The sequence below is a fragment of the Protopterus annectens genome, chromosome 3.part1 (assembly GCF_019279795.1).
Source record: "Protopterus annectens isolate FY-2018-M chromosome 3.part1, PAN1.0, whole genome shotgun sequence".
NCBI lineage: Eukaryota > Metazoa > Chordata > Ceratodontiformes > Protopteridae > Protopterus > Protopterus annectens.
In genome coordinates, this window is record NC_056732.1 from 1895138813 (window position 1) to 1895161338 (window position 22526).

At 37.6% G+C, this 22526-nt stretch overlaps 1 protein-coding gene across 1 annotated transcript in view; it reads left to right on the forward strand.

Moving 5' to 3' along the window:
- LOC122798812 (zinc-binding protein A33-like) overlaps positions 1–12314 on the forward strand; it is a 313259-nt gene extending 300945 nt beyond the window's left edge. The window contains exon 6 of the mRNA XM_044067934.1: positions 11596–12314. Within this exon, the coding sequence (XP_043923869.1) occupies positions 11596–12149 (554 nt within the window). The 3' untranslated portion in view covers positions 12150–12314. The remainder of the gene's footprint in view (positions 1–11595) is intronic.
- Positions 12315–22526: the final 10212 nt, after the last annotated feature.

A 22526-nucleotide genomic window follows, 5' to 3' on the forward strand; every position in this document is an offset into this window, starting at 1 on the left:
CAACCTTCAACGAAGGTACAAGTTAAAAAAAAAATCTACATTTCTGCAAGGGGGCTTTGCCCCCTGCACCCCCCACATCCCCCCTACTTTAATATCCTCACTCCGAGATCGCACTAAAGGGACGAAAAGGGAATTTTCCCTTACCTACACTGTAGTCCGATCTATGAAACAGACACACATACACGGAAGCACTTTTCGATGTTAAGCGCTTTCGTGTATGTGTGTTCAATGTTTTGTGATTCGGACATATGCTAGTCGAGCATGTGTCTGGATTCCAGATATATATATATATATATATATATATATATATATATATATATATATATATATACGGTTTACCATCATTTAGCCGAAACAACTCCATTCAAGTGTTCAGATGTCCGAATCACATTTTCAGAAATCAGAACACTGAACTCAAAAAATGTTGAAGGCAGCATTACAGTAAAGTCGAAATCTCGAACATTTTGACTTTACTGAAATGCTCACTTCCGATCAACAATAACAAACGCTTTTGCTGGGGGGAAACTCCCCCTGCACTCCTCATATGGGTCTGCGCCCCCACACCCTCCTACTTATATATACAAACTCTGAGATCGCACTACAGTGAGGGAAAGAGTACATTTCCTGATCCCCACTACAGTGCAATCTACATCACAGTATCAAAATTGAGAAAAGCAAATGTTGTATTACATTCACTGTTGTAAGGTTCAACATTGTGGCATTCGTTTTTTTAATTTGGGTGAAACAGCAGTTTTGCACAAATATAATATCGCACAAACTGTGATCGACAAACTGATGTACAGCCTGTATGTATATATATATATATATATATATATATATATATATATATATAGTGAGATTTTATATATATATATATATATATATATATATATATATATATATATATATATATATATATATATATAGTCTGTATTATATACCCAAATGTTTAGCTTGTTGAACATGTAAACATCGACAGCTAAACAGCAAAAGGTTACAACCGCTAACGGCCACTTCCGCAAATTTTTTCATAGGGAAAAAAATTGCTTGGCAGTCAGACACTAAAACAAACTTTCAAACTCTAATTAAGTCAGGGGCTTCACCCCTCAGCCCTCCAATGGGTGGGGGTTGTGCCCTCCACACACCCCCTAACTAAATATACAAACTCTGAGATCAGTCTACATTGAGGAAAAGGGCAAATTCCTGATAAAGGTCAAGTGAATTTTTTCCGTATGAAAAAATTTCTGGAAGTGGTCATTCATGGTTATAAGCTTTCACTGTTTAGCTGTCGACATTGAGGTGTTCTACAAGCTAAACCTTCACTGTTCTAATATAGGCCCTATATATATATATATATATATATATATATATATATATGGATCACCTTTAAAACCTCGAAACCGCATTTGCCCGACACACTAATGACCGAAACGAAAAGACCGACAACATAAAACGCCGACAACGCAAAACACCGAAAACCATTACACCAACACACTACACGTAAACAACACAGTACACTACATAACATATGCACTATCCCTAACCCAAACCCTAACCCTAAGGTCCGACACTACCGCACACTTACCCTACCTGCACCCTAACCCTAACTCACTTACCCACCCCTAAACCCACAGTCCCTCGCTATCACACACACACCCTACCTGCACCCTAACCCTAACTCACTTAACCCACCCCTAACCCACAGTCCCTCACCATCGCACACACACCCTACCTGCACCCTAACCCTAACTCACTTAACCCACCCCTAACCCACAGTCCCTCACTATTGTACACTTACCTGTCCGCTCCCTAACACTAAATCCCTCACTCGATCGCATACTTACCGAGTCTGTCGGGTTCTCACCTTTTCGGTCATCTGCGTTTTCGGTATTCTTGTCCCGTCGGATTCCGTTTCGGGCAAACGCGAGTTCGAGATTTTAAAGGTGACCCATATATATATATAGGTCTAATTCAGTAGATCGAACTTTTACAAATTCGAACCACATATGGCAGAGACCATATGTTCGAACCTGTAGAAGTTGGAACACTGAATAAAAAAGTAAAAAAAAAAAAAAAAAAACCTACAAAAAACAAAAATAAACGTCCCCACACCCCCCTACTTAAATATACTAACTCCAAGATTGCACTACATTGCGGAAAAGGGAAATCTTTCCATTTTGCATTGTACAGAGATCTCCATTCAGTCTGGTCGAACTTTTACAGGTTCAAACATAAGGTCTCGGCCATATGAGTTTCGAACTTGTAAACGTTCGCTCTACCGAAGGGGACCCATATATGTGTGTGTATATATATATATATATATATATATATATATATATATATATATATATATATAGATATATATATATATATATTGTGTTATAAGTGTTTCAGGCTACAGATAGGGAACCATATATATATATACATATATATATATATATATATATATATATATCTCAGGGATTCTTTGTTCAAATATATATATATATATATATATATATATATATATATATATATATATATATGGACTACCTTTAAAATGTTTGAATGCCATAATGTCTAATGTTCATTTGGTCGAAAAATAACATCTAAACCCAAAACATTGAATGATCAAAACATCTAAACTTGTTTAACTGAAAAAGCAATGAGATCAGTGCTACTATTTTGTGGGGGGGGGGGCTGTGCCCCCCACACCTCCCCCTACTTAAAAATACCAACTCCAATATCACACTACAGTGCAGAAATGGGCAAATTCACCACTTTTCTATTAACTACTTCATTCTTAACAAACAAGGTTTTTAAATTACCTATTTTTCTAAACAATGTTATTCAGAAGGTTATTTGTTATACTTCACCTATGTAAAAATGTTAAATATGTTCCAATATGATTGTATGAGAATGTACTACTGTTCTTGTTTTTGTTTATGTTTTATATGTGGAGCTTTTCTCCCCGGGCCTCCGCTGAAAATGGACCTGTGTCCAGTTGGATTTTCCCGGTTATCAAATGATAATTTCAACATTTTCAATTTAGACTAATTTTAGTTCAACATTTTAATCATTCAATACAATGAATTGAACCAGTTCATTTTCAACCATTCAGCATTCAACCTTTTAAAGGTAAACCTATACACACACATATATATATATATATCTATCTATATGTATAGACTGATATAGACTGTTTACATATATCTACATAACACAGTTACATAACATGCACACACAGTAACAGTTAGGTTGACAGCCCTGAATATATATAAAGTGCTTTCACCGAAAAAGCGCTTTTGTTAAAGTCCGTTCAGAAAAAAAAAAACAATAAATCTTCTTTTATGCAGTGGGGCAAGCCCACCACACCCCCCTACTTTTATATTGTCACTCCGAGGTTGCACTACAGTGGGGAAAAGGGAATTCTCCATTAACTGCACCATAGTGTGACTGGCACAACGAGCATACTTATCCGAAAGTGCTGGTTTGGTGAACAGCACATTCGTTTAAGTATGTTCGGTGATTTCTGCTTCAGCAGAAAGTGCCGTCAGGGATCTGTACAGATATATATATATATATATATATATATATATATATATATATATATATATATATATACATATACACACATATACATATATATCTACTGTGTGTGTGTGTGTGTGTGTGTGTGTGTGTGTGTGTGTGTGTACGAATATCCCCACTTACACACAGAATACTGGGGTTATCTGCACCTACACACACAACAGATGTCTAATGGTAACTGACCAAGGCCACATAGCAACATAATACACTCACCGACAGAACCCTGTGCCTGTGGAATGCCACCATGTAGACAGACATCAGTGAGCAGGTGGTATAATGTGCAATGATTACAATGCAGGACTTGGACAGGCCATATTGTTACTGGCCAACCGTCCTCCTACCAATCCGCAACTGGCCAGACATAGTGATACTGGCAACTGTACAGACATAGCAGGGGTATTTACAGGTATTCGACTGCTAGGACACTAGATAGCATAACAGCATCAAGCAGGGTCACTCTGCAGGCTACACATGCTGTGTACTACAAGGCCACTTTGCGTAGTCCACAAGTACTGTGGCTTCATCCACATATACAACAGATATACCTGTAGCGTGTGCAGTAAGTACTATGAGCTATAGTGTGTAATAGGTAGCTAGGGTTTCTTCATGGTTATTCATTTTATGGCTTCCCTTACAACACCTGCTGATGTCATCCACCTTAACAGTACTGGCTGAATACCTTATTTCAGATAAGGTCCATGGTGCATGTGATAAGCACTTTGTGCTTTAGTGTGTACTACTAGATAGGTAGGGGTTCTAATCTCACAACAGGCAACTTTCTCTCACAACAGGCAGATCTGTGTGTGTGTGTGTGTGTGTGTGTGTGTGTGTGTGTGTGTGTGTGTGTGTGTGTGTGTGTGTGTGTGTAAATATAGACCCTTGTAGTAGTGAAGACATGCCTGTATGGTTTCTCTTTGTGCAATGGTTGCACATTTTAAGGCCCTGTGACTACCTGCCAGTTGCTCCATTGTCCTCATTTATAAGGCCAGCTGATGTCATCCACCTTAACAGCACTGGCCAATGATTTAATAACAGGTAAGCTTCACATCACATGAAATAAGTACTTTGTTCTATAGTGTGCAGTACTAGATAATTAGGGGTTCTGATCTCACATAATCTAACTGTGTGTGTGTGCATGCAAATATATTCCCTGGTACAAATATATTCCGTTGCAGCAGTACACATATGGCCATATTGGCTATTTATGTACAATGGTGATGTATTTTACTGCCCTGTAACTAGCTGCTGGCCTAAAATTACCCACATTTACTTAGGCATAAATGCTATCTGCCACCACCAAGATTTATATGTATGGAACACCCAGGTGACACATATCAAGGGTAGCAGACCTTGCCACAGGGTATGCATGCATGATTACACTGACTGCCCCTATTGTCCCTGACACACTGTTGTACACATATGCACCTAGGTAACCACACAGATATACAGCTGTAGCTTGCTGATGTCATATGTCTGCTGTGTTACCATGCCATCCTGTGATGCTGTTTTTCAGCCATGTGTCCATAGTTTAACCACTCAGACCCCTGGAACAGAAACATACACTGGTCTGTGAGACACCTGTCATTCTGTAACACTACCACCAGTATGGCATCATGCAACAAAGCTGCACCAACATTGATCTGTACTCATGACACATGCCAGCCGAGTCTGTACTCCAATGGTGCAGCGTATGGGGGGGATCAGATTGTAGGGTGTATGCATACCTTATAGTGCTCTACTGCAGATGCAGCATGTGATTCACTAACTATGATGCATTTCATCTGCCAGGTGCATCATTGAGGGATTGGAATGCCCCAGTTTAAGTGGAACAGTGATCATCAGTAATTTATATGATTGGCTTTCACAGCCAATTTCTTTTTTTTTCTTTTTTTGAAAGCCTTCCTTGCTAAGCACTGTGGCACAGTGCACAAACCCATGCTGCAGGTATAAACAATGCTTAGCAGTCAGTAGACACACCTCCATGGATGGGCATGCTCAGCAGTGGCGTACCATGGAAACATGCTCAAACCGGCTAAAACACACACCCCAAAGCTAAATAAAGCTTAGCAGTATTGGACACACCCCCTGCTCAGCTCAAACTGGTACTGCTTCTGCTCCAATGTGCTTAAAGAAATAGAAACACATACCCTTTTGGTGTCAACTACCTCTTCTGTGGATACCAACACAGTTCTGGGGCTATACAGATGTTATCTGCGGGCACAGATACCCATTTCTCCTGTTCAGTAACCCCAGCTCATTTGCATGCAGATTCATGCACACAACCAGGAACTACACTATTCTAGGGCCTGCCTCCTTAGCAACCACAGAAATCTACCATTGTACATACTCCATGCAAGGCCCTATAATGCATTATTGTCACATATTTTTATTTTTCATTTTTACACTTTTAAATATTTTTTTTACATAACAGCATGTTTGCACACTGCTCTGTGCTGAGCAAACATCATATGGGTATTAAAAAATGTTATTTTAAATTATTTTCCTTTACTTTTTGGATGCACAGGGCATAGTTTTCCAGCTATCTGTGTCTGCTATGCTATTCCTGACCTTGTAGCTGGGCTTTTACCTGCCCCTGCTCACTTTTTAATTTCATGTACACAGAAATTTTCCGTGTACACTTCAGACACCAACATGGGGTTTGCAGGACTGCCTATCTGCTTGCTGGATCATTCCAGCACCCTCATTTGCATGCAATTCACCTGCTTATGTGGTGATTTGCATGCCATGGACACTACCATGTTCACACACCCATGCACGCTCCACAACTCTGTTTACTGGATTGCACGGCTGCTTCCATGTTAACTCCGTGAAACTATGCCTACATGGAAAATGAATCTGTGTAGGTTTTATTGAATTCCCCCTTAAGAGAGAAATTAGAGGAAAGAAAATACTTGTAAAGAAAAGTTGTCAGAAGCTTCAAATGCAAATTTGTGTTCACTAACACAACAGATCCATGAAAAAGAAAACACTATATAGACCAAGAAACTTTGGGCCAGTTGGAAAAAGAACTGACTGAGGAAGTGCAAAAATAGAAAGAACAAAACATAGGGATTTTTTGAAAGGTATGAAAAATAAGGGTCTATATTAGAATCGTGAAAGCAGTCTTTCATGAATACATGTTCATCGACACATAAACGTTGAACAATGAAAACAGTGAAGTACAAAAAAAAGTGAAATTAAGAATGCCGAATGGATTTTCTTGGCCAGCAGGGTGATCATGGGGATGAGGAAATGAATCCTTTTCCCCACTGTAGTGCTGTCTTGGAGTTGGTATATTTAAGTAGGGGGGTGGGGGGTGCAGGGGGGCTTGCTCCCCTGCAAAAAAAGTTTGAAAAAGTGTTTTAGATAAGGTTTGTTCAGTTAGGTTTACCTTCTTGTATGGCACTGTTACTTCCGGAAATGCGTTTGTGTTTTCATTTTCACTTTTTTGTACTTCTCTGTTCTCGTTCTTTGACGTGTATGTGTAGATGAATATGTATTCGCAAAAGACAGCTTTTGCGATTATAATATAGACCCGTAAAATAAACATGGACATGGGAAAAAAAGAGAGATCTGATATGGTGCAATATTTGTGCAAAGGAAAATGCCAAAGTAATCAATACAAAAAAAAAAACAGATATTTGAAAAGGAATACAGGCAAAGATATCCAGATATGGAAAATTTCACAATACAAAAAATTTAATTGCAAAGGAGGCTGTAGAACACAAGATTATTAAAGTAGAAGTTAAACAAATAGAATCTGAAGTTATGGAATACTTGCAAAGTGAAGGATTTAGTTTAGAAAATCCAATAGTGGTAATGTCAAAGCATGATGGAATAATGAGCCCCAAATTAAGGAGAAACAGGTGGATCATGAAGCATCTGATCAGTTGCCACATGAAAACACTCTGGAGCCTTCAGAAGGAAACCAGTACAAAAGTTCAGTTAGAGTTGTGCAGCAAGGGAAGGAGTAGGAAATAGTGACAACTCTGACACAATCAGATACATCAGTACCATACCACTCAACCTCTTAGAGTAAGAAATCTGGACAAAGCCTTAAAAAGTGGTACAAATAGGGCCAATTTTTAAATATTGCTCTTATAAACTTAGAAAGTTGATAGATTAATAGGTTTTGCATTAGCATGAATTTTCTGAAGGGTATGAAGTCTAAAACTCAAATATCTGTCATTACTTTCTAACTTCAATCTTTAATGATTTGCCACTAATTTGGCAGAAAGCCACAATTTTATGAAAAACGGACCAAAATATAAGGCAAAAATCTGGACATTCTGTAAAAATCTGTACATCTGAGAGGTATGATGATTCAGTACCCATATGAAAGAGCAACAGATGTCACAGGATGCAGATGAAGAGAATATGTCACAGGAAGATGTTCTGCAACTTTCTGTAGAATGTCCACAGGGAAACAGTGAACAAAGAATGTGCCCTCCGTTTAGAAAAAAATAACTAAGGGAAAAGCTGCTTGATTCAATAGAGGTGGATTGATATATTAAGATCAATGAAAAAAATAGATTACAGGAAGTGAATAAGACCCAAAATGTTACTAAACTGATAAAACAAATGAATGTAGTAGTCACGGCTATTAACAGAAATTCATGCAATATAACAGAAATAAATAGGATATATTTCTGTGCAGCTAAATTAATAAAATATAAATTCTTACCACAAAAACACAGGGCAGTAAGGGAAAAGGAGGGGAAAAATCAAATGCTATCATGGAAGTATTAAATAGCAAAAAATATAAAGCAATTAAGACAAAACGTGGCACTGTTAAATGACCATAGACAAGGGAACAGATCAACAACATAACTTAGAAAGATAGACATGATAAAAGCAATGCACGGTATCGGAACAAACCTGGATCTATCATACACTATTACAAATAATAAAGTAAAAATATCAGCAAAGACAGATATGCAGGTAAGGAAAAGTACAAGATAAGCAGGTCATTGATGACCCAAAAAAGTTTTATAGAGACTTCAGATACAAAGCAAAAAGAATAGATACACCACAAAAGAAGAAGAACTAGACACATTTTGGAAAAATATCTATGAAAATCCCGTGGAGCATAACAAAGATGTTAAATGGATAGAAGAAGTAAAAGAAAGAATAAGAAGTTCAAATGTACAGGATATGAAATGGGATGAAATGACAGCCGGAGAGATTGAAACAAAATTAGAAAAACTCCTAATTGGAAAACTCCAGACCCAGATGCAATACGTAACTTCTGCCTAAAAGTATTAACATCTTTACAAGAAGATTTAGCCCTGATTAGGAACTATGTATATGCTCACCCTGAATAGAAACTAACCTGGTTAACAACAGGAAAAATTAAACTCCTTACAAGCGAACCTACAAGATATCCTAAAAACTATAAACCAATAACTTACCTTCCAACAATGTACAAACTGTATCTGATCCTCCTCCTTATATTCTAATTTATTTTTTTTGGCACATTTAGTTGTGTAAACTATATACTGGAATTAATGCTGACAGAGTTTATAGTCCTTTAGAAGAAAACTCAATCATAGCAATAGAGCAAAAGGGTAACAAAAGAAAGTCATATGGAACAAAGGATCATGTGTTGTTATTAAAGTCACAATGGAGAATTGTGAAAAGTAGAAGAATCTAATTCTTGCATGGACAGAGCACAAAAAAACATTTGACAGCATCCCACTTTCATGGATAAAAGAATGCTTACAGATGTATAAGATACACCACACAGTGACCAGTTATATAACAGTGACCATGAAACAGTGGCAAACCACTTTGCAGCTAAGCCATGATAAAGGACAAATTATTATCCCAGGGATACAAATTTAAATGGGGATATTCCAGGTTGTATTTTGTCACCACTACTGTTTTGTTTTGCCCTTAACCCATTAAGCTGTCGACTTTAACAGATTAGGTTGTGGCTATAATTTTGCTAGAAAACAACAAAGTGTAAAAACTTCTCATCTTTTTTTGTGGATTTAAAACTGTATAGTTCATCAGATGAGGAACTGAAAGCACAACTGCAAGTGGTCAAAACTTTCTCAGATGGTATAAGAATGTTATTTAGTCTTGATAAATGTGAAAAAGCAAGCTTTAAAGCAGTAAAGCTGCAGCACCAAAAAAATATCAACCTGGGACAGGAATGTGATATAAAGGAACTTGAACAAGAGAGGATGTATAAATATTTGGGAACTGATGAAGGATCAATAATAGAACATGAACAAATGTGAATAAAACTTAGTAAGGAATATTTTAGAAGACTAAAATTAATACTGAAAACAGCACTGACATCTAGGAACAAGTTACAAACCAGTTTGCTCTTCCTATTCTAACTTACAGTTTTAGGGTTACTGACTGGCCCCAAAAGGTATTGATCAGTTGGAGAGGAAAACAAGAAAAATATTTCATGCTCATCAAATGATTATAAAAATCAGTGCATACCAAGGTTATATGTTCCTCACTCTGCAGGAGGTATGCACATTTTCAAAACTGATTGTATGCATAGGACTTCAATCATATGACTGCATACATACCTGCTGAGTTCATGAGATCCAAAACATAGTGAAAGCTTTAAAACATGTGGAGAACAAGTCTAAGATGTCTTCCCTACTTCATTTTGCAGAAGCATATCAGTGGCAAGCAGGAATGGAATCAAATCAGAGGTAGACAAAAATCAGTTGAGCTACTCCCTTTACATTTATTTCTATAAACTGTTGAGGGGAGATCTGTGTCTGGGATACATGGTATCCCTGGATCTCACCCTGATGGATTTCTTGCATATCACAAAACACATAGCATCAAAACTACCCAGTCCATGGATTTAAACCTTACTTGCAACATACATTTTTCATGTCAGAGGGACAGGTATGTACTTCAGAGAATGCTCCTTCTTTGGGACAGGCTTCCCATCCATGTGAAGCAAAGTATTTCCTTGACCATACTGAAGCATAATCTGGACTAGTGGATGGGTAATCAGAAAGTTCCTTCTGGTCTGCCACTTATGTCTCAAATGGACAGAGGCATCCTGTAAATGCTTGAGCTCCAATGCCCTAGCTTGCACATACCACTTAAAATAACCTTTAGGACACTAAAAATTGTTAGATAAATTCTCTATGCATGATTAGTCTGAAAAATGGCATTGTGGTTGTTAGCCTAGTATATACCTAGTACTTTTTGCAACTAAAGAGAAGTACTCCTGGGGCCAGGATCATGAGTACCATAAAAATTATATAAAGACTAAGATAAAATTGTTATGATATAAGTTGTAATAGATGAATGGAAATTGTAATAGTATGTAGAGATGTTAATGCTTTAAGATAATGTGAATAGATTGAAGTGACTGATATTAACTAATTGGGTTCCTATTAGATGAATGAAGATGCATTCTTTTGAATGGGTCTTGTTCAAACTTGAAAAGACGAAAAGGCAAAATGATGAAGCGGCATATAAGTGAATTCTTTCCCTGAGAAAGAAATCGCTTGGCCGCATTCATTACTTTGCCGTTTTTGTCACTGTAGTGTGATCTTGGAGTTGGTATATTTAAGTAGGGGGGGGTGGAGGGCAAAGCCCTCCAGTTTATGTTATGGTTTAAGTGTTTTTTTTTTTTTTTTTTTTTTGGAACAGTGATTTTTTATTTTCCTTGGAAAAAAGATAGCTGTTCTAAATGTTTGGGTTTGCAAGCTTTTGTTTACTTGAGGTCGATAAATCATTGTTTGGATTTCTAAGCATTCGATGATTTAATATAGACCCAAATAATCTTGCTAAAAGTTTTGACTTGACATACTTTGCTGTAATTAATCTTCACAGATTATAGAACTTTTATTTCAGATTTATGACCTGTATCCTGCAACATCAGTGGAAAAGCATGTTAATTAGGAATATTTGGAAGAAAATTTTAATTTGCTTTGTAAACTGTGCAGATTGAACTTTTAGTGACATATTATGTGTAGTATTTTTGGGATTTATAAACCTCTTCTTTACACTTGTGCATAAACTGGTTTATTTCCACAGGCTTGTCTCCTCTGACCTTGGACCCTAACACAGCATATCCGAATCTCGTTATCTGTAAGGACCTGACCAGTGTAAAGTACAGTGACATTAGACAAAAGTCCCGCAATGACCATAAGGATTTTTTTTTCTATTTTTGCCTGGGGTCAGAGGGATTCACATCAGGAAAACACTATTGGGAGTTGGAGGTGGAAGTGAATGAGCAGAGTTGCTTTGTGTGGACAGTAGGTGTCACCAAAACGTCTAGCCAGAGGAAGGTGCTATCCAAAAGAAATCCAGAAGATGGTTACTGGGTGCTAACACTGAGTAATATAAGTAATTGTATCATTATGGAATTAACACCAAACTTTCTCATGTATGACGAGAAACGTCAGAAGGTTGGAGTGTACCTGGACTACGAGGAGGGGCAGGTGTCATTTTATAATGCTGATAATATGTCACACCTCTACACTTTCACTGATACCTTCACTGAGAGACTGTACCCTTTCTTCCAGTATCATCCTTTTGGTATTAAACCTGATACAGCACCCCTAAAGCTGTCTCATCTGAAACTGTAATGTGGACTGCCACACACCAAGGGCTGTCAGTATGGAAATTGCTGATATACTTAAATTCCTATAAAATATGTTCTCAGACACTTTGTACAAAGTAATAAATATATATTTTTACAGAAGGGATAAAATGATGCTGTGTACATAATAAAAGTATACCCAACAATATGATTATTTGTAGATTATTAAACAATGGCATGAAATGACTTCACATCATTTATCCTTACTAAATAAATGTTATTTTTACTTTGCTGTGACTTACATGACATACGCCCTAATGAAAAGTAATTGCATTACATCTTGAAGTGACTCTTTGAATATTAGAAGTATAAGCTTGAATATGAACAGCACTGCTGAAACTAATAATGGATTTACTTGTGCTACATATTATCACAATTTATGTTCAGAGTTTGTTGTGTGGTAAGAGTGGTGAATCAGAGCATTTACATTGTGTGTGTGTGTGTGTGTGTGTGTGTGTGTGTGTGTGTGTATTGAAATTAACCTAAAATGTGTCAGCAATTTGTCATATTTTGCAGCTTTAGAAATTAAATTCAAATTCAGAATTTATGTTCAGTTCTTAACACTGTATGCTGCCGTAACACTTATGTACATAAAAACAATTCAATCTGTGTGATTCACATCAGATAAACACTGATAATTTAAATGAATAATTAGATAGGTATGGAAATAAGGCACATAAAGAAAGCTGGTGGTGGAATGTAGAAATCTATGAAGTTATGAAAAAAAGGAATGATTAACAGACTACAGTTGCAAAGAAAAAGACATCAGAAGGAGCTTACATTTCACAGGTTCACAGGTGTGTACTAGGATTATGGCCCTGGAGCCTTTACAAGCCTAGCCCACATAAATGCCTATTTAACAAGCAAATAAAATAACTTCTTATGATAGGGATTCTTACATAAAGAAATTATTTTCCATAAATTATAATTTATTTATAAAGAACTGTAGCACAAGGGTTGATTTTTGAATTGCAGATTATATTTAAGTAGAATGGGAACTGAGTTTTGTATACACCGATTTTGATGGTCATAGACATCACCAGCCATATGACAGCATTAGCAGCTGGGTCACTGGAGGTGATTTTAAATTTCTTCGGGACTTCAGATAAGAGTATTACATTAACTTTGGAGTAATCTCTGAATATGGTACAGTTACCAGGCACACTGACAACAATTTTGGGGGAGAAGATGACAACTTGGTGGTCAGATTTAATTACTGATAGTGTGCCATTATTTGCAAAGACAAGATTTGCAAAGACAGGATTCAGTGAGTTGTCACTGCTAGTGAAAATTTGGACTATGTGATGAACCACTGGACATGTTTACTATTTGTTATATTAGATTTCCAGATAATGAATGGATATTTCAAGCTAGCCAGGACTAGTGTATTGGGATTAAATATCTAAAGAATTCAGCTTATCAAGATAGTTATCATGGTCATAGGGAGACATTGTTGAGTATCCATAATTGACATTAATGGGTCTATATTAGAACATCAAAGTTTCAAAACTTCAAATGTTCTAATATCGAACCCTATTCAGCGAAAGCTGAAAATATCGAAGCAACAGAAAACCAAATGTTTTCCTAGAGAAAGAATTTGCTTGCCCATTTCTGTTGCTTCAATATTTTCAGAGCCGTGGTGGAAAGTTACGGGTCGGGTTCAGGTAAGTGTGCGATTGAGTGCGGGTTAGGTTACTTAGGGTTAGGGTGCGGGTTAGGTATGTGTGCGATTGTGTGGACGTGAGGGTTAGGGCGGGTTAGGTGAGTTAGGGTTAGGGCACGGGTCAGGTAATTGTGCGATTGTGTGGATGTGAGGGTTAGGGTGGGGTACGTGAGTTAGGGTTAGGGTGCGGGTGAGGTGAGTGTGCGATAGTGACGTACTTTAGGGTTAGGGTTTGGGTTAAGGTAAGTGGATAGTTAGTGGCTTGTGTATAGTTTAGTGTAGGGTTAGGTGTAAGATTTTCTGTGTATGTGTGTGGATTGCTGTTTGTTTGGTGTGGTTGTGTTGTGTGTATGTGTTTTGGAACAGCAAATTTTTTTCCTTATGAAAAAATTTGCTGTTCTGTACGTTTGATGTTTCAGCTTTCACTGAATAGGGTTCGACATTAGAACATTCAAAGTTTTGAAACTTTGATGTTTTAATATAGACCCGACATTAATGAAGTAATTAGCTTTATTTAATGTCATTAAGTTATGCAGGACTTCCAGAGTGATGCCACAAGGGATTTGCAGGAGCTGATGGAAAGCAAGATAAATATAGGTACAACAGAGTCACACCAAGATGTTTTAATGAGTGACAAGCTCCAGTACTCTGATATGGAGGGAGTACTGACAGTGCAGTGGATCTAAGCGTCACTTACTAAACATATACGCATGTGGCTGTCAGTGCAGTGAAACCAAGCATCAGTTGTTAAACATATACGCATGTGCCTGACAGTGCAGTGAAACCAAGTGTCAGTTACTAAACATATACGCATGTGCCTGACAGTGCAGTGAAACCAGGTGTCACTTACTAAACATATACACATGTGCCTGACAGTGCAGTGAAACCAAGCATCAGTTACTAAACATATACGCAGGTGCATGAGGGTCAGGAAGGCCTTAAGTCTGGACATTATTTAGGCCAGCCTCCTAGCATTGCTGAATTCCACCTTAATGTAAGCTGTATTAGAATTTGCTAGGTTAGAATGGCCAAGAAACTTGCCTTAAAAGGCTCTATAGGGACAGAAAAAGTCTTAGGTAATATGTGGAAGCCTTAAAGAGAAAGAGAGAGAGAAGCCATCCATGAGAGAAAACCTGCTCCATTGATGACTGCATCCCATGCTGACAAAAACAGTATCTCTGTGGGATTACACAAGTTAGCTTAACTACGGTAAGATCAATTATTTTGTTTGGAATTGTGGCATAATTCTAGGAGATGACAGGATAATGCCACAAGTGCCTTTCCTACCTCAGGTACATACATGGTGAGCTCAAGCATGCCTCTTTGCATTTCTCTTAGGGTGAACCATCTAAGGCCATTCACTTTGCCATGGACAACTACGGGGTTATAGTCATTTAGGGTGGAGAGAACTAAGAGATATGGTGATACCATAAATCCTGACACCACAGAAGCAGCTGACTGTGACCCTTTATTTGCTCATCCTAGTAAGCGGAACATCATTTTGTCTGGCTATGGAGTCACCTCTTACTTGCAGTGTGTGTGGCCACACAGTGTCCAGAAGCAACTTCACCTAGGTGTAGATGAGTGTGTAGGTGAGAGTATATTTGTGAGTCTGGTACTATGTACCCAAGGTTTGCATAAGCATTGATTGTAAGCATAGGTAGTGATTTCTTTGCAACATCACCATGCATGTGTCTAGTCTTATGTGGTTGTCATGTCTGGGAAAGGGGATATGTGTTGTGTGGGAGGCTGGCCTCCTATGTGAGTAGGTATTTGAACCTGTTAAAAGGTATAACAGTAAATAATAAGAATTAAAGGTTTTCAGTAGCTATGAGACTGCTGTTGTGCTTCCACAGACTCCCCAAACTGGCAAAAGTAGAAAAGAAGACCATGAACCTATCCTGATAGTGAGCAGTGGGTGAGCAGTAAAGTGATAATCCACTTAACCTGGTGAGATCATACAAGCTACTAACAACTTCCCTGGTGAATTACCCCATGGACAGAGGAAGAGGAGCCTTGAGTTCAGCAGTGATTTACATACTAACCACTGCCTGTCCACTGCTGGTCACACTGTAGCTGCACATAGCTGGGAGTCAATGTCGCGTTGCTTCTTCTGTTACCAGGTGTAAGTGGACATCATTAAACCCAGGAGTATTACCTAAACAATGTAGGCAAACATTGGGGCAATCCATTCTTTAGTCTAAAGTCCATTTCAGCATCTAACATTCACTTCAAAGACTGTTGCATTTTAACATGCATCAACGATGCACTTTACCAAAGCATCTGATTACATTGTAACTATCTGCTTGTTAGTAGCTTGATTAAATTGTAACTGTTATCTGTTTGTTAGTAGCCTGATTACATTGTAACTATCTGCTTGTTAGTAGCCTGATTACATTGTAACTATTATTCTGGGCATTTTAGTTCTGATTTAAGCACCTCAGCTTCAAACTACTTATCTTACATAAGGAACATTTGGGGTCTACACTCTTGTGGCAGGAGAGGTAGCTTACACCATTCTGAGTTGGGAATTGCAGGTTGAAGGCTTACTGTGTCTGTTATTCTAAAAGTTTCTTAGTTCTTTTAATGTGTGCAGACAGAAATCTCTTGCTATGCAAGTTTCCCTTAAAATACTCATACTGTCTAGGCAGATTTTTTTTTAACTACTACAGCATCTAGTTCACACACAGCTCAGTGTTGCTCAGCAAGTTCTCTATCTTATTGACCTACTCAATATTTAAATTTCCTTGACTATATAAAGTGAGACATGATTGAGCTTGTTGATTATGTGTCTCAGGCAGGTATGAGCCTAGCACTGAGCAGCATACTACCTTCTCCAAGGATGATACCATGTTACCAACAGAAAATGATTGATTTTAATGATTGACTTAGCTTCTGCTGTCAGTCCAAAGGGGTCCACTATTTGATGGCCTGGGATGACATGGTTGATAGACCATGTTGCTTTGTCAGGGATAGTCTGCATTTATCCCATCTAGGCTTTTGGATATTGGTAAAGACTTTTTCACTCCAATACTGCCTTTTTCAAGCAATGCTAAACTGATAACCTTACCAACTTAAGTGAACCTATGGAGAAATATCTGAAGGTGCTACTGTTCAGTGCTAGAAGTCTTAACGAGAAACTCCACTCCCTGCAAAACTTCCTCCCCCTGGATAATGTAGACATCTATGTAGTAATAGAGACATGGTTGAAATTCTTGGAGAGTACACCAGCAATGCAAGATTATAATGCCTTTCACGCCCCTTACACCAACTACTGCACAGGAGGAAACTAAAGGTGGTGGAGTCTCAGTCTATATTAAAACCAACCTCACATCCAGACTTGTTAAAGTGTATGATCCACTGAAGCTCCTACATGTGCAACTCACCATAAACAGGATCTCATACCATATCTGTGTAACCTTCAGATTCCCTGCATGTCCCAGGAAACCCACACTACCTAATTCAATGTACTAAAGTCCCTCATCATTCAACCTAATATGATATTCATTGGGGATCTCAACTACCTATTTACAGACTGGGAATCCTACATCACTTCTAATGCACAAACTCAGCAATTTATAATCTTTGTTAAAACAAACATCCTGGAACAGTTGGTTCATTCTCCTACCAGAGGTACAAACATCCTTGACCTTGTACTCACAAACATGGGGGTGTGATGTTCCTCACCCAATGTAATGCCTTCGCTTGTCAGATCTGGCAATAAGGCAGTTTTGCTTGGAATAAAAATTAAATCCAGGGATCCAACAAAACCAAAAATGTTTAATAAATATTCCATGCTAAACTCTCTCTACTAAGTAACACCTTGGCTAAATTCCAAGCACCAGCAAACCCTGTAAAAACCATAGCATATGCTGAGCTATTTATAAAATGTCTGCACAGCCATATTGATAGCTGTACAGAATGAGCAGTGCCCACTTGTATTAGGAATAAGACAAACTCAAAAGACAAGCCACTCTGTTGGAATCACATTATCAATTGCTTATACAACAAATGAAATAAAATCTTGGCTGAGAGTAGGAGAAGCAAAGCCATGCATACTAAAACCACTTGACAAATCTAAACAGGCAGCTAAGAGGATTAACTAATATTTCAAAGGATAAATTTCAAGATAAAATTGCTTCTCAGTTGAAGGATAACCACAAAGCTTTCTTCAGTTATGTCAATAACTTCAGGGGACATACTCAGTAATGCACATAATTTGTTCTGAATGGCATCACCCACACTGAACTAGAAGCCATTGCCAACCTTTTGGTTGACACGTTCATCTCAAATCTTGCCCCCCACTTCCCCCGATAGCTCAAAGGAAATACTGCATATCACAATCCCCTCATTTATAACTGGGGAACGTGTCATCAGTGCACTTTCCAAAGGCAAAAACACTGCATTGATGAGCCCCGATGACATCCCAAGCTGCTTACTAAATAGCATGAAACATGACCACTCTAGTCCACTTGAATCACTATTCTTCTGGACATTTAGTCAGGTTTTCTGTCCAAAGAATGGAAGATAGCTATAGTCATTCTCCTGCACAAAGGACGTCCAACCACACTGATCCGGGAAACTACAGGCCCATAAGTCTGACCAGCCTCATGTAAAATGGCATGGAAAGAATCATCATGGACATGATAAATGAGGGCATAGGTAATCTGCAAAGGCTGGGCCAATCACAGTTTGGTTTTGTTAAAGGAAGGTCATGCCTATTAAATCTGGTAGATGTTTTTGACAGGGTCATCAAAGCACTGGATGAAGGCAAGACTGTGTGCACAGCTACTACGACTTGCCAAGGCTTTTGATACAATACCCCATTCAGGCATAATAGACAAGCTCAGTAATTTAGGAATAAGCCCTTTTATCACCCACTGGATAGCCAACTGGCTCTCTGATAGGACCCAGGTGGTCAAAATAAATGAGGCCACCTCCACCAACAGACAAGTCACTAGCAAAGTCTCCAGGTCTCTGTACTAAGTCCAGTCATTTTTGGCATCAATTTATCTGAAACAGAAGCAAACCCTGAAGGTTTATGGCTGACTAAGTTTGCAGATGATTGCAAGTTGGGGGTTATCATCAACTCCCCTGCAGACACTAACATTCTTTAGGAAGGCCTATCTCTGACTAACAAGTTGCCAAAGCCGTGGTCTTAAACACAATGCTAAGAAATGCATAATTGTTCCCTTTGGGAAGTCAACCAACCCAGCTAATTACAATGCTGTAAATATGTCCCTATGAGTCAACCCAGTGGTCAGGGATCTTGGTATGCACATAGACAGTAGGATAAACGCTCCGGCACTATTAAGGCTGTCCCATATACACCTCTTCAAATTCTGCTTCACTTTATTCGTATATCGCCAGCATAAGTTGAATATAGGGAGATGATCTGGCAATTAAGATTGGATGCCTGTAGTAATTGGGGTCTGAATGACCACATATCAATCACCCCTGCATTGAAAATATTAGCAATGGACCCGAAGAAACTAAAATGTTATGAATGACTGCCTATGTGGATAAATACCTATATCGGGATGTCTACTACTGGGAAGTTCACAGATTTTAATTATTTCATAGCCCCAATATTTAAATATGGTAGTTATTTATAATTTTTGTAACTAAATGCAGAATTGTATTTATGAATTTTGGCACCTCTACACATAATATTTCTTTATACTTATAAGTATATATAAATGCATTTCTTCAATAGTATGATATACAATAGTACACTATAATATTGTATTAATGTTAACAATTTTTATCGTATCATATACTCAGTTCATTACAATAATATTACATATATATTCATATTTATGTATATTTATTTAATCACTTTATACATATATATTTTATAACATATATTTATACAATTATATTCATATTTTTTAGAATATATATTATTATATACATAGGAAGTTTTAGAGATTTTATAACATTTTTTAATATTTATACTTACACAATATTTATATATAATCTTTTTTATTATGTTGTAGTTATTGTTTTTGAGCCTCTGGATATTTTGCAATATATGCAATATACTATACAACCTTACACTGTTTTATATTTCATATTCCCTACATATTATATATATTATGTATACTCACATCTGATAAGACATCTATGCAAACTTTTAATTTCGGAAAAACAGTACAGCAATATTTAACAGTACAACAGTATTTATAAGTATTTTATAATTTAGCAGTTTTAAATGGTACTTCCTAACATGTGTTCCTTGAATATATTTGGAGTATTGTGATATGGAAGTGAATGTCTTTTTAAAAAATGTGATGTATCTGTCTATATTAATTAACTAATTAGTTCAAACATTATTGAGAGCTATATAAAAATGCAATTGTTTCAATGTAGAACAGATTCTGATGAAGTCTCCGTAAAGGAGACGAAAGCACTTAATCTAATTTACTTGTTGTTTTTGTTTAATTACTAAAGCTCAATATTAAACTTTTAAAAATTCTCCGCCTCTTTGTGGTGTATGCTGGCGATATACGAATAAGGTGAAGCAGAATTTGAAGAGGTGTATATGGGACAGCCTTAATAGTGCCGGAGTGTTTATCCTTTGGTGAATTGTACTTTTCTGGTTACCACATAGACAGTAGCCTTACCTTTCACCATTATATTGCCACAGTGGTGAGAAAATGCTTTTATGTGGAGCAGTTTATAAGTAAGAGCATGGCATCTAGATCCAAAGAGGTCATTATCCCACTGTACTTCATCCTTATTAGACCAGTCATAGAGTACAATGCTCTCTTCTGTATGTGCCTGACCAGGCATATGCAGTAACCAAACCAACCTCAGAAGTTCCTTACAAAATGAATACAAGGCATAACAAACCTGTCTTATGCAGAACACCTTCAAGCCCTTTCCCTGTAATCAGTGTCCTACAAATCGCTGATGAGTGAAATGTACCTGGCTTACAAGCTATTTGCAAACCACACACTTGTGAACCTTCTCCATATTGTAAGTCAAACAAAACCAGAAATACAACTTCTAGGGAGCTGGATTTTGTCTGTGACTTAAACAGAACATGCTGTAGAGACAGATATGTGTCCTGGGAGACTGCATCTCCTGTGCAACAGGTGTCCCATCCACGTACAACAGAGTCTATTTATTTTATTTATTTATTGGCATTTGTTTACCAAGAAAGTCCACTGAGCCAAGAAGAACCCATTTTCAGTGGAAGTCTGGGGAGAAAAGCTCCACAAAGACAATTAGTATAACAATTACATAATATTGGAACAGTTCAGCTATTACCCAGTTTAAGCACAGCCTAGCACAGTAGATGGAGAATAGGAAATTTACACCAGGCCTGGCACCCATGTCCCTTCCAGACAGAGGTAGCTTATAAATTTCTGCACCTCAATGCCCTGTTTGGATACAGAACTTTATTATTTTGGAAAAACTTGGCTAGGCTTAGAGGGGCTTCCTGGGCCGTTAGCCAAGTAGCAATCTTTGAATATATGAATCTGTGAACTATGAGAATGAAGTCATGATAAAGTGCAGAGTATGTGAAAATATGCTGACCAACAGTCTCTAAATAATAATTGTGTATTTCTACTACCAATCGAGGTTGTGAACAATGATTGGATGGAATGTTCCAGAATGACTTGGACCACATATTTAGTTTTGTAACTCTGTTGTGTCTGTCTAAGCTCGCTATTAGTATAGTTTTGATGTGCTATCTATTGGAAAATAACTGTTTTTACAAACTGTTTTCATAGGTTCATAGGTAAGTGCTTTTGTAGGCTAGTTTAAACTTAACAATTTTCCCTTTTTGTGCTCAAATTAACCTATCCCATTTGGTTAGAGATTGGCCTTACACATTCTATGATCGGTAATTATATATTACCCCTAATGAGAATAAATGGGATCATACCATAAGAAGACACATGCATGGAATAAAGCATGTAGGAGCTGCCTCTGTCCTTTAGGAGTACAGGGGGGTGTCTTGGGTTACATTTTCTGCTTCCCATCCATAGATCCAAGCTCAACTTGAATATGGACAGAGATGAACTTTGTTTTTTGTGAATGGGAAATCTGCTCTAGAGCAGTGGTATTCACTATGAGATATACCTGCACCTCCAAACTCTTCTGTTGAAGTTGCAGAACAGGTTTATATGCCTAGACTGAATATTTCTGATGCCATTTAACTAGTTGATTTGCAGTAAATCCATCAGTATTGGGTTGGAGGATGTCTTGTATGCCAGACACAGTTCACCTCTTAACAGTCTGTAGGATACCAAGTATATAGTAACAAGGCTTTAATTTGGTCCATGTAAGAAGTGTCAGGTGGCACAATGCCAGGGCACTTCTATGGGCTAGGCTTGTAAAGGCTCCAGGGCCATTAGCCTAGTATACACCTATGAACCTATATTATTTTAGTAATGTATTCCTTTGGGTATTCCAATGTTTGCATGTGTCTGGACAGATACATGCCAAAGGGGACAATATATTCAATGACCGGCTGAATAAATCAATTAATAGCTGAGTAATTTCAATGTCTTAGTGGTTTTATTCTAATGATGGAGATAGATAAGGAAAATAGCATGTCTCTTCATTTGGCAGATCTGCATGGAGTTTGTGGGATGTAATGAATACGCATTCCTTGATTGAAGACCTGAAGGGCTGACCAAAGAATTCAGCCAAAGCACTTCCAGAGAAAGAAGTAATGAAAGCCTG